The sequence below is a fragment of the Pleurodeles waltl genome, chromosome 6, assembly GCF_031143425.1.
Source record: "Pleurodeles waltl isolate 20211129_DDA chromosome 6, aPleWal1.hap1.20221129, whole genome shotgun sequence".
NCBI lineage: Eukaryota > Metazoa > Chordata > Amphibia > Caudata > Salamandridae > Pleurodeles > Pleurodeles waltl.
In genome coordinates this window covers 729384123-729398289 of record NC_090445.1, presented here as the reverse complement: position 1 = coordinate 729398289, position 14167 = coordinate 729384123, and the positions used below count along the sequence as shown (strand labels likewise).

The window sequence follows — 14167 nt, the reverse complement described above, 5'->3', positions numbered from 1 at the left end:
CTCAGGGATGTGGAATTCCTATTGCCCGATGCCCAGGACATATTGTTTGGAATCAAGGGTAACAAGTTTTCATGTCTATTTTGTCATTGGGACAAGTAGGCCCAACCCCCTACAGCACAAACCATTTCGCTGCCAGTTTACAGATAAGGGAACTGTCTGCAGTTGTGGTAATGGGTGTATTCGTATGTTGATGCTGTTCTAACTTGTATTTATGGTTCATTAATAAAAAGCCTTCATTATTACTGTGAGCTCTGTAAATAAACATTTTAAGGTCACACCGCACTAATGACAATGGTTCCAGTAAAAAAAAAAAAGTGTACACACATTTTTTAGAAGTTTAACAATATGAGGCTAAGTAAAATGCTCCCAGAATGCTCTCTGATTAGGTGCAAATGTTTGCCGAAGCTTGTAAGCAAGAGTGATGATTATTTGCTTTCTAAATAAAATGTTCAGTAAAAAATGCAAGTAGGAAAAAAAACGTTTTGCTACTATGAAATTTTAGGTGCTATTTCTTTGAAGCGTCATTCAGTAAAATGTGTTGATGCATGCCTGTATCTCCCAAAAATATTCCTAATGGAAAATCAGTGGAACCGTTTTCAACAAGATTATGGGAAGCATGAAAATAAACAAGCATTAGCAAAGCCAACCAATTCGACATTTCTGCGAGTCTTTTGGTTTCATCAATGCTTCTCTTGTTTTGACATGGCTTTTGTAACACTCTATTGTTGTGGGAGCTGCCAGGCGCTCACTATTGTAACAAACAGCAGCAAAAAAAAAAAAAAATCAGTCTCAAAAAGCACACACTGACACCCTGGCTTAACAAAGGCCCCACAGCCCCCTCTAGGGGGCCCGCAGAGCACCTGCCATGATTGAGTTTGGAAGGGGGACCCCTCCATCTTCTTTGCAGGGGGCTCCCCTCCAGTTTCGTTATGCCACTGATTGCCACAGTAGTTCCTGGCACTGAACAAAACTACTTTGTGTGCCAATATGCTCCTTGTGGAAGACCAGAATGTGATCACAGTAAGGCCAGCCGATAGATAGAGGAATAGAAGTTTCATAAAAACAAAAAGATTTTTGTTAACGCCAGACCCAATTAGGGACCCAATTCTTAAAGAAAGTCACAAAAGTGCACCCATGATATATGTTTTTGAATTAGTGGCTTTCATGAATTCACAAGAACTTACAGAAGTAGACCAAGAAATCATACTCCTAGACAATATTTGTGAACTGTATTTTAGCATGAGCAAATATGCATGTGTTGACTTGCTCATGTGAAAATCTATTGAGAGTTTACAAGTTCACATTCCCTCCAACTACTTTTTTCCCAGCCCTGGAAGAACTTCTACTTCTGCCATTGTCAGGAGTAAATTTTCACCCTTCTCATTATGGGAAAAGATTAAAGAAGAGCTGGTGAAAATCCTGGAAGCATTCAAGTAAGTAGTTTTGCAGAATCAAAGGCATTCCTGCGCTGGAACTAATGCTTACTGCTTCCTCCAGCCCCAGTATGAAGATCTGCGGAATGGTGGCAAAACAAGGAAACATCTATAGTAGGGATTGAAACTGCAAGCAGCCAAGCCCTACTGTAGTAGTTAGGAGCCCTGGCATAATCAGAGATGCTATTATCAGAGCTCTTACATAATGAGATTGCTGCAATAAACTGTCACCGCACTACATGGCACCAAAGGGACAAGTAGATTTTTTTTACAGACCAAGTAGATTTAAGAAGCAAACTGTCCCATGGACAAGTAGATACACAGGGTCTATACCTACTTCCGGAGACAACAGGTACACTTTGCACGTCTCCAGGAAATACACCTCACAGCAGCTGAACTTATCCAACTACGTAAGCGCTGGCGGGGTAGTATTTTCGGCACGTCCTTCTCAGACTACGCCTGGGTTGTGTTGATGTGAGTGGCCCCAGGGGTTCCCCTTCATGGTCTCTCACACTACAATAGACCTCGAGGGCCGCTTTGTAGTAGTAGGGGGAACACTGGATGGGTTGCCACTGACAGCGGTGTACACCCCAACAAGAGGAAAGGCAGCTGTCTTTGCGACCTTAACACCTACCCAACTGGCAGACCCTGAGGAACCTAGTCTGATATGGAAACTTCAATTGGGTCATGGACCTAATGACAGACAGATCCACGGCCCCCTACCAGGGGCACAGTCAAGTACAGTCTCACACCAGCTGCGCACATAAGCACACAACATGCAGTTAGGAGAAATATGGAGATTGCTACACCCAGCAGACGAAGAATACTCCTGTTATTCGGCAGTGCATGCACTACGCTCCAGACTAGACATGATGTTCGTCTCCCCACACTGATCCCAGAGAGCACACATGCAAAATACTAGGGTGTACCATAGCCGATCATAACCGTTTGCTGGTATCACTCAAGTGGGGAGACCAGACAGAGGATCCCTATGCTTACCTACATCTGCACTGGAGGATGCAGGATTCACCGCCCAAATGGGTGAAGGAATAGAATGTTACTTTCAGCAAAAAGAGGGGTATGCCTCAAGGGTACTGATTGAAGGGGACACAATCAACGTAGTCCTGAGGGGGCTGTGCTTAGAATCGGTGCATGGGGTCCGGAAGGGCCTGACAACAGAAGTGCTTCCTGCAGAGGACTGCATTAGAGTACAAGATGGCGTGAACGACCTAATAGTTGCTGACAGCCTTAAAAAAAAGACTATAGGGCGCTGCTGAGAGGACTATCTCAATTTAACTATAAGACCTACCATCAGCAGCAAAACGAACAAACGGATGAGGCTGGATGTCTGCTGGCTTGGCTCCTCCGAGTGGAATCCTTGAGCTGCCCAATCGCAGCTCTCTGCCTGGAATTAGGACAGGTGGTGAACACACAAACTGAGATCAATGCAGCCTTTGAGAACTACTTTAAGGACTACTATGAGGAGACTGTAGAGATAAAGGCATACAGGCTGCCAAATATCTAGCGAATGTACAACCGTCCAGTCAATCCACTATAAGAGGCAAGAGTTGGATAGACTGCTAATCTTGGAGGAATTAAAGGAGGCGATAACACAAATGGCACACGAGAAGGTACCAGGCACAGATGGTTTCCCAATTGAGTTTTATGCCTCGTATCAGACTCTGTTGGCACCCAAACCACTGAAAGTGCACGAGGAGGCATTAACCTGTTGACATCTCCACGAGAGAGGCGGTGATCAGTGCACTCACTGAGTCCAGCCGTGACATCCCAGAACTTGACATCCTATTGTCGCTTATCACTGCTAAATCTAGACTAATGGTGCTCTGCAAGATCTTGGCTAGTCAACGACTGAAATGGTGGGAGCATTGGTGCACTCCGACCAGAATGGTTTTATTCCAGGACAGAATACTTTTCTCTACTTGAGGCGACTATTTCATAATATAGACGCTGGGTGAGTCACACGGGGATGGAGGGCTGGGATGGATCCCTGGACGTAGAAAAGGCATCTGACACTTTCAGAGGCTTTATCTAATGGCGGTTATGCGACTCATGGGATTTAGTCGCTCTTTCTCAAACGGGTGGTGCTACTGTACACTAGACCCAGTGTGCACTGGGCGAGTAATAACAGATTAATTCCAAACAGCTAGGGGGGCAAGACAAGGCTGCTGTTTGTCCCCAGTGTTGTTTGCTCTGGCAATAAAACCACTGACGTGTTTGTTGTAGGACCAAGCACCATAGTGGGGGCCTAACGGTGCTGGGGCAGCCACAGATCATTTCCCTCTATACGGATGATGCACTAGTCTATTTAAATGGGGCACGGCTATGATGCCAGGAATCATGACGATGCTAGAGAACTTTGGGGGGTATATCGGGACTCTGTATTAACTGGGATAAGTCCTGCATATCCCATCCCCGCCCCCCACCGACACCACTGGCAGACGATCAGAGGAAGGTGTTAACCAACACCAGGTTGATCTGGCAATTTGACTCTATCAAGTACCTGGGGGTTCGAGAGTATTGTGGAAAGGATGCTCTAATAGAGAGGAGCCTAGGAAAGGTGATGACATCAATTCGTAGGTCACTCCCTTTTTGGGCCAACTTACCGCTGTCACCGATGGACAGGATTGGCATTTCTAAAATGCTAGTGTTACCCAGGCTTCTCTATTTCTTCGTGCCTATCTTGGTGGTCCGATGAATGTCATTTTTCAGGGAACTGCAGGGTCTACTAACACAACTTACATGGGGTTATGGCAGACAAAGGGTGGCCCTTAGCAAGCTTTACGTGCCACTAGATGAGGGTGGGCTATGCGCCCCAAACTGCGAGCTGTATTATGCAGCGGCCTAGACGAAATGGCTGTGCTCCACAGCTGTAAGACTGAGGTGTGCTACTTGAGCTAGGTGGATGACCCCTTATACATAGATTACTGGACACCACAACCCTGCGACCTCTCACAATATATTGCAAGTAACCAAACGCAAATGGAGGCCTTACTCCTATGGTGGAGTTTTTTGCCTTATTTATTTTTTATATGTAGAATTTAGTTTTTTCATTCATTATCATGTTTTTATACATCTGAATCAAATGCCTATACTTGACCTTCTCCTCGGCAGAGTAGTTACTCCTCCAGAATCTTTCCTGCCCCCTACAGCTCTTTTCATTTATTTAAGGTTGGAAGAGAACCAAAGCGCTGTCGCCTTGTTTCTAAAAGATTTAATAGATCTAACCTCTATGAGTGATACTCAAAAACCTGATGGAATATGGCCTAAAGCTACACTAAGACATGCACTCCTTCTTTGAAAACCAAGGCGTCTGGACGCGAATTGCATTTGCAAGCAAATACCAAGACCGGAAATGCCCAAATCAACAAAAATCATTGGCCATCAAGTATGGATGCCATAATTTCCACTTATACCTATATGGGCAATTGTTCTGGCTCATAACTGACCATAAGCCCCTTGTCCACTTTTTCGTCAGCACATCTCAACCCCACCACCCTAGAAATGAAAAATTAGTGCTCTAGCTTCAGCAACACAACTTTATTGTATTCTACAGGTTGGGGGGCTCAGCAACCCCACAGACTACTTATTGCTTTATCCCCATGCATCTAGACCAAGGACAACCAAACTAAGAGATTACACCAAAGTTGACAATATTCTGATAACAAAAGAAGCCTGCTCAAAAAACCATGGAAATAGGCACTGGTGTCTCAGGAAGACAAATGCCTACAGCAAGCAGTGAGTGCAATACGCCAGGATAATTGGAAGAATTTCCTGCAAGACTCCCACCAGTGTAACCAGACCAACAGACTGATGCTCATGAAGTTGTGGAGAGCAAGGAAGGAAATGAGCACCACTGATTAAGGGCTCCAGCCTACAGAAATGATGTATGATGGTGCCCCAACTGCTCTAAAACAGAGTCACAGAGCTTGCACATTAAGGCCAAAACAAAGTCACAACTAAGGTAAAATCTGTGGTTTTCAGGAATGGATGAGGTGGTCATGGAGGATTGAAAAGCATGCCATGTCTGTCAGCTAAACAGTGGGGAAGAATGCCCAGCTATTAGAACACAAAAGAGAGCAGCGGGAGTGGTGCAACCCCACACGTACTCCAGAGAGGAATGAGCACATCCATATACCACTGGAAGTGTGGGGTGATACAGTGAGGGTAAACTGGATTAGTGGACCCTACTAGAGGCGCTGGCTCAGTGCGCGGAATTGCTGGATAAAGGGCTGTGTGTAGAATGTCTATGGTAGTGGCTGTATCTAAAAGAGGGAGTTCCTTTTACGGACTAGGTCGTCTCACACACATAATAGTGTCATGCTTCATCATTTGACCACCTAGCCCCACCCAGGTAAGATAGTACTACCTGGGCAGACTCCCATCCCACTTTTGCCAAAAAAAAGCATTATTATGCAAAATACAAATCCAACATTTCACACTACATTTTAGTTCAAAACGAGTCCTGGTGTAAATTTTTGGTGCAATGGTACACTAAAACAAAACACTGGGAACAAAAGCTGCTTGGGTTCTGTTATTTGCATGCGTGCGCTGGAAATTTTTACTGCAAATGGCAAGTAATTATGCAAAATGCCATAGTTCATTAATTTTGCATAACAAGCGTAACAGGAACAGCCTGAAATTAGAGAAATTATGCAGAGTAATTTAAATTTTGCTAGGCCTACTTGAGACCCACCCAGCTCCCAGCCAGACATTAAGAGACTTAGGCCCTGATTACAAGCATAGGTGTTATTTATCGCACCTAGTAAATAACAATAACATGGGGTATGTGTCATTCATCAGGTGAGCATGTTATTTATCAGGTGCTATAAATAGTACCTATTACAAGTGGAATTAGCATGCAGGCTTTGGTGTTTAACACACAAAAATCCATATTATATAGTATACACATTATGCTTTTTCCAAATTTAACAAAGGTTAATGTGTTTAATGCATCCGAAAATTATCGGTTGCTTTAAACCCTTGCATGTTATGGAAGTACTGGAGCTGGCATATAAAGATTAAGGCGGCAAGCAAGAATCCCAGTGAATAGCTTGGCATCTATTTTCAGGAGCGAAATCGGCCTATATGAAGCACACTCCTCTGGGTCCTTGCCCAGCTTATGTATAACAGCAATGGTAGCATCAGACATACTAGGCGCCAGGGCTCCCGACGTCCGAAAGGAATTAAAAAGCCGCACCAAAAGCGGGGCGAGTTCCACGCAGAAGGTCTTATAGAATAATGCCGTAAACCCGTCAGGGCCAGGGGACTTCCCAACCTTTAGGCGAGAAATCGCCGATATAACCTCTTCCGACCTTATCGGCTGGTCCAGCAGGGACGCCTCCCTCTCACCGAGAGGGGTGATTGCTATGCCCTCTAAATAAGAATCTAGGGCCGCATTGTCCCGCTCATCCGCCGCGTATAACCCCTGGTAGAACTCTGCAAATGCCTCTGCAATCTGGTCACTCATGCGGGCTTCCTTTCCGGAAGGGGAATGGATCAGTTTTATCGCAGACGCTGCACGTTGCGCTCGCAACCGGTGCGGCAAAAGCTTTCCGCACCTATTGCTCCCAATATAGTATTTATGCTTAAGTCGCAGTACTGCATACTCCGCCCTATCCCAGTCCAGTTGTTTCAGCTGTTGCCTCACCTTCTCTACTTCCTGCCAAATTCTAGGCGCGCCGGTAGATTTATGGGAACACTCCAGTACAGCCACCCTCTGCTCCAACTCCTCCCTTATCTCCCTCCTTGCCTTATTATCTCTCACGGACAGTGCCATCACCTCGCCCTGCACTACTGCTTCCAGAGCCTCCCACACAGTCTCCAAAGAAGTGCTGCCATCATCATTAAAGCTAATGTAGTCCATGATCGCGCGCCAGAGCGACTCCACCACTATCTCCCTCTGAAGCAAAGAATCCCTAAAGCGCCAGCTCAGAGTACCCACCCGGCCCACCTCCATGGTAAGCTCTACAGTAATTGGAGCATGATCAGTCAAGGCTCTAGGTTCAATCGTGGCCTCCCTGACCCGGGGCATAAACTCCTATGAGGCCAGAAAAAGATCGAGCCATGCATAAGTCTTGGTCGCCGCTCAGTAGAATGAGTAATCCCGGAGCGTGGGATGCACTTCCTCCACACATCCTCCAACCCACATTCAGCCAGCCACTGACGCCCCACCTCCGATAATGCCCCCGTCTGCCCAAAGCGTTGACCCAAGCGGTTGAGCTTGTTGCCCATCACCAGATTAAAATCTCCTCCTACCAAAATGGCACTATCTGGCGAGCTAAGTATCGGGGAAACCGCCTGTCTCAGGAAGGCCTCCTGCTGGGCATTCGGAGCAAAAAGGGAAGCAATGGTGAGAGAGAAGGCCCCAAGTCTTATTCTAATAGCCAGAAACCTGCCTTGCACTTTGTGTACCTTCCCAACTATCTCCCCAGCAAAAGTCCTCGAAATCAATATTGCCACCCCCGCATGCTTCGTAGTTGCTGAAGACCAAAATTGTCTAGGTAACCACCTTGAACGCATGCGAAATGTGTCTTTATGCAATAAGTGTGTCTCTTGTAATAAACAGATATGACTCCCGGATTTCTCTAGACCCGACAGAATCGCTAACCGCTTGGTCGGACTGTTAAGCCCACGGACATTCAAACGTAAACACTTAAATGTCGGGAGGGAGGAGATCCACGGAGGGACCAAGACCAGCATCTCAGCCGCTCCAAATCACATGGCCAAACCATTATGACCCTTAATGACCAGACTCGCAGGGAAGCATACCAACATATAACCATAACGCACAACAGGTGCTCATAACGAAAAAGTCCTCTCACACACATTCCAAAGAGGAAAAAGTCTCAGCAGGGCCATAGAACCACAGAAGTTCGCCCACCAAGTCCATCAACTCTGCCGCCCAGGCCCCACTCAAATGGCCGCAGGCCTGCAATAAGTGACCCATAGCTGTCCAGCAGCTCCCCGCCTCTCCTCGCCTAGGCACTTGTCCCAGCTGCCACGCTGCTCACTGCCGATTGACGTTCCGAGATCTGCTCCGACGCAGTAGGGCGCTGCTGTTTCCTCCTTCTCTCCTTCCTCCGCCAGCGTGGACGATCCCCGCCGGCCGGGCCCAGTTTCAAGTCCGGACCCTGGGTATCCCCCTCCAAGTCCAGGATCCGGTTTACCTCAGTTATAGACTTCACCTGGTGAAGCTGATCCTCCCAGCGGAAAAAAAGGCGGAACGGGTGACCCCACGAGTAAGACACAGCATGTGCACGCAAATGCTCTGTAATAGGTTTAAACTCACGTCGTCGTTGCAAAGTCCGAACCGAAAGGTCCTGGTATAATTGGAGCTGATGTCCTCTAAAGTGGACCTGCGGAAGATTGCGAGCTCGTTGCAAAATGCGTTCTTTCAGCCCAAAATTGTGGACACATGGCAGAATATCCGGCGGGCGATCCCCGGCTCCGTCAGATCGGCCCACGCGATGGACTCTATCCAGGACGATCTCCCGGGACTCCTCTAGGTCAAGGACCGAGCGGAACAACGCCACCACAAAGTCTCCAATGTCCTCCTTATCAGCGGATATTATGCCTGCGCGACCGATTCTCCAGGTCCTCCACCGTTATCTGAAGGAGATCATGCTGCTCCCGCAAGCGTATGACCTCCTGCTGCAGATCCACCATCTCCTCACAGCGGGCAGTTTCACCATCCCCAACCTGTGATATCCGCTCATCCAGGGATGTAAGCTCAACCCGCAACTCCTTCACCTCTTGAGATATGTCTTTGCGGAGTTCCTGCAGGTCGCTGCGGAGCGATTCGAACAAGGAGGTAAGGAAGCCATTCGTGACTGGGGCTGCCTCGTCCTCTGCCATCTCCCTCCTTGCCTCAGGGGACCTCGCGGTCGGCGGCTCCTCAGGGGACCCTCCCGGCACCGGGCGTCCCCCAGTCAGCATATCTCTTACCGTCCGGTCCCGCTTGGGCTTGGAGGCCGCCATCACATCTGCCCTCTAACTGCGAAAGTTCAAGTATCTCAACCGGGCCTCTTCGCGTCGTCACAGGGGGCCGTATTCTCCTGGCCGCACACTCCCACAAGTAGCCGTCAGCCTTTCCACTGTAGGGCACTCCGTGGGTCTCCTCCACAACACAGCTCGCCTCTGCTTTAAATAAGGGCCACCATGGGCCGCCCGCACCGCCAACCGGTGGCCCAGTCTCACTGCGTCCCTGCAGGCTCCTCCACATCAGGGCCCAACAGCACAAGAGCTGGGGCTCCTCTCTAAAAGGCCCAGCAAGGCGGGCACCGCCGTCTCCTAGGCCCCAACACCCGGCTCACCGCAAGGTCGTGGCCCCCTCCAAGGAGACCGCCGCGCCCCCACACCCAGCCAGCAGGCTGCCGGGCCCCAGGCCCGCCGCGCAGCACGAACCGCGGCCCTCTGCACCTGCCGGCCGCAGGCGCCAACCCAAGGCACGCGGCTCCGAGCGCACGGCAGTCCTCGGGGCCCCCGGTGTCCCACCACACCAGGTGTCACGGCGGGGCTCCCCGGGCCATCCAAATCGGGGGTTGCAAGGCGATTCCAGAGGCCTGGGCGGCGGTGCTCGGACCAACGCGTCCGCTCATGCCGCCATCTTGGCCACGCCCCTAAAAATACATATTTTTAGACAGCTCTGTGTGCTTCTGAAAGCTAGGAAGATGGTGATTTTACCACAGCAAACCTTTCATTAATGCCATTTTTAGGGAACAGTAGACTTATTTGCAGACCACTTTTTTCCCCCCATTAAACCCAAAATTTAACTATATATTTAAGTCTATTTCCTTAGTTCCCTCCAGGGGAATCCACAAAACCTGGGTGCCTCTAAAACTCTAAGGAGTTTCCGAAAAATGTACACAAATTTAATGTGGAGAACCTAAGGGTAAAAAGATTTATGAAGTACAGGGGCGACCTACTACAAATAGCCAAAAAAGGGCTTAGCAATCTAGGGTTGTGGTTCTTACCATGTGGTCCGGGGACCCATGAGGGTCCACAAACACTTCTCAGGTGGTCCAGGACTGCTTAGAAAATGAAATAATATTAACATATTAATAATAATACCACCAAAATACCAACCAGTAACAGGTTCAAGCAGGGCTCTGTACTGGCCCCTCTCCTCGTCAACCTTTACACTGCCGACTTGGGCAGTGCCTTGGAAGGAGCCAGTTTAGTAATCCCAAAGCTGGGACAGGTGTGCTTGCCAATCATGCACTAAGCAGACGACACTGTAATTCTTGACCACACTGAAGTCGGACTGCAAAGGGTCTTGAATGTCTTACAGTGCTACAACCAGGTGAACTATATGCAAGTTAACCAGAGCAAAAAGAAAATGGTTGTATTTGGCAAGTACCCCCACAAAAAACAATTACACTGGCAGCTTGATAGTCTACAGATTTCGACAGCTGCTGCCTATAACTTTTTTGGAGTTTGGTTCTCCAAAAAGGTTACTCCACCTGTTCATCTTAAACACCTTAAAACCAAATCACTCAGTGTAATCAACTCACTGAAGCGTTTAAGTGCCCATATACACAGCCCCACTACACAGTCCCCCCGCTGAGCCCATGTTAACTGTGCTAAGATCAAGATTGATCCCTGCTCTCAACTACAGCCATCTGGCCTTTCCAAGGGCTCTCAACAAGCTCCTAAAGGTCACTCATTGCAAGGCATAGAAAAAAGTTCTTATTGTCTCCAGGCAAGCCAGAAGAGCCAGGTTAAGATTGAAATTGGGCCTGGGGAGTCTAGACCTAGCATTTGCAGGGGATATTATAAAGTACTATTTGAGGGCTCAGCATGCTGCCGAGAACTCGCTCAAATAACACCTCAAGACAATCTTTGAGGAGCTAAGGCTAGCAGCTGTCTGAGGATCAAGGCTGACATGCTGCACACCCAAGAATCACCTTCTCAGTCTGGGATGGCATTGTGAACAGGCAGGTGACAATTGCCTCCTTTGAGCACAACATTGAAAGCCTTCGCCCCAGCATCCTGACCAAGGCCCTGGACGAATCTTATTCCATAGGAAAAGCACAGCCTAATCTCTGCCAAGCTCTTTCAGCCCAGATCCACAGCAAAATCCTTAACCTGAGGCTAATCACCTTACCAATTGCGGATTTTAACTCAAGCTGGGCCCCTGGAGGGAAGAAATGGCATGCAGGTCCTGTAATTATCGTAAAGAATCATGGAGTCACCTGTTGTGCTGTTGTCCCTATATTGCTGAGGTGAGACGGCTCCTGCTGGCTACTCCGTTTCGACTAAAAGGTGTAAGGGATTGCAGGCAGACCTCTGATCTGTGCTTTACGGAAACTTCCCCCTGTTCCCTAGCTAGACTAGGAAAATTCCTGCACATTATCTGACAATCACTTCCTAAAACTGTTAATGTTGTTTTTAAATCTGATTACAATGCTTTGGAGCTCTTTCCCAGCACACTTATAATTGCTCTCTTCTTTTTAATTGTTCTTTTAAAGTTTCAGACACCAACTTTCCTTTTTAGTCTCAAAATTGATTAATCTTTTAAAATTGCTAAATTTCTCTTTCTGTTTTAGTCAATATGTGTGTGTGTTGCGTTGCTTGGTTGGTAGAATTTAGAATGAGATGACAGGGCATGGTTCGCTGACGTTGAATGGGCGGTGTAATGTGGAGGAGAGTGAGAGGAGTGCCGGTTACCGTTGATACCTGTTTCCTTTTTGTTGTGAACCTTTAATAAAGAAACTAACTTCAAGATGTTGTGGGGGATTTCATGATCGAAAAGAAGGAGAGAAGAACATAACAGTGTGTAGACTGAACCATTTGTTATGTCATGCTAGGTTTTCTATTTACATGCAATGATTTTATTAATCAAACATGAATTAAATAAATAGAAATCGTATAAACAGATTAATAATATGCATATAAATAAAAAGCTAAATGTAAAATTGAACATTTTAAAATGTTCAGTAAATGTGAAGAATTGAGAAATTGGAGGCTAAAAATTAAGTCAACATTCTCAGAATTATGAAAGGGTATCAAAATATAGTACGGATGATTAGTACCCTCAAATGAATTTAGAAAAGCTCCACCTCTCCCCTTATTTTTTTATGTTTGTGGTTAAATATTTCATCCTTTGTGTATTTGTTTGACGATTGTCTTGTTCAAATCATCGAAAATGCTTAGGCTGGTGTCCCTGGCTTCCAGTAATGCACATTATGGATCATTGGACTACAATAATAACTCAGTGGGGTTCCCCAGGTTACAGTAGTAATTAAGTGGAGGGCCACATTAGTCAACGTGAACAGAACCCCCTGACCTAGGGGGAGCCTAGCAACAAAAGAGTTAAATACGGCAATATTAGTAATTCAAACACTTACGCAAACAGGGATTTACAACGAGCCAATAGTAATCAGACCCTATGGATGCAGCACCCACAGAAGACCGCCTGAAGCAGGAGAAATGCAAAGTACCTAATCAAATGCTAAGATATGCAACCAGACACCCACCCACACTGCACGCACACCGCGGGAGGGGCACAGCCACTGCCAAGTGGCTCTGCGTAGTCACCCGGAGTCGTGGGCTAGCGACTCTACAGAGTTAGTAGGTGGAGGAGGCTGACTTTTTGGTGTGCAAGGAGAATACATATGCCTCTCAGGGCGTGGTTTCATGTCGTGGCGGAGCTACAGTGTGATTGCCTCCAGTGGTTACTTACATTCCACAGCTTTTCAGACACCCCAGCGGGGCCGGCTACTGACTCTACTAGCGGATACTCAGCCTCCCCACATTGTAAAGTCACCGGCTCCGCTTGGGGGCCCTCATTCTGCAGAGTGGCCCCTAGCTCCTCCTCATCGATGTCGTCATCGCTCTCTCTCACCCCAGCCGGCAGCAGACCGCTCCACATCCTTCGACTACGCACGCGTAAAACAAATGAACGTTTGCACGACGCAAGCGCATGAGAACGACAAACAGCATGATTCGTCATCCCGGAAGGTCTTTACCGATTGGTGATAACGCTGTAGTGATGAGGGCCATATTGTAGTTGGCAAGACAAGCGACACCAGGAAGTAATACAGAAAGGGTGAGAAGCATAAGAAGAAGTGCATACATTAGCAATACCATAAAGTGAATACTAGTCTTTCTGAGAAGACCGGTGACATTTCCTTGTTAATGCAGAACCCTAAAAGCAGCGAAATAGAAAGAAATACCTTTGCGCCGTTCTGTAATCGGCGAATGACTGCAGACGCACTGGTTAGAGAACAGGTTGGGTTGATATGACACCGATGCCCACCATCCTGTTCAATTATAGTGTTAACCCGTCCCTTTATGATAATGTATTACTCATCAGGACTCGTTATAGGCCAATGAATCTTTTGACCCAGTTGAGAGACACCTTAGGACAACATAGCTAATCAATATATCAAACAATACGTCAATAATGTCATCATTATTTATCACAACAATACATTTCACCTTAGTCAAAGTCATTAATTAATTCAAGACGCTACCATGACCTTTCAGCCATGAATAACCACACCGATTTAGTAGAATTTTATGAGTTTTATTACCTATTAATTACAGTCTAAAAGCAGATGCGCTAATCTCAACACCAAGAAACATAATAGCATAGTCACTATATAGCAATTTTGGTAAGATTTCATTAAAGCAAGAATCACAAACATCAGAACATAACACAGCGTGAACATAGATCAAATTCAACAGAGTGTCAATAATGCGTCAGTTCA

General features: G+C 46.9%; 1 protein-coding gene across 2 annotated transcripts in view; it reads right to left on the bottom strand.

The window, feature by feature from the left end:
- FAM204A (family with sequence similarity 204 member A) overlaps positions 1 to 13363 on the bottom strand; it is a 313312-nt gene extending 299949 nt beyond the window's left edge. Inside the window, exon 1 of one of the 2 annotated variants that reach the window (XM_069239249.1) lies at positions 13138 to 13363. In XM_069239249.1, coding sequence (XP_069095350.1) covers positions 13138 to 13326 — 189 coding nt within the window. In that variant the 5' untranslated portion in view covers positions 13327 to 13363. The remainder of the gene's footprint in view (positions 1 to 13137) is intronic. The other variant, XM_069239248.1, reaches the window with a different exon arrangement.
- Between the last annotated feature and the right edge of the window lie 804 nt (positions 13364 to 14167).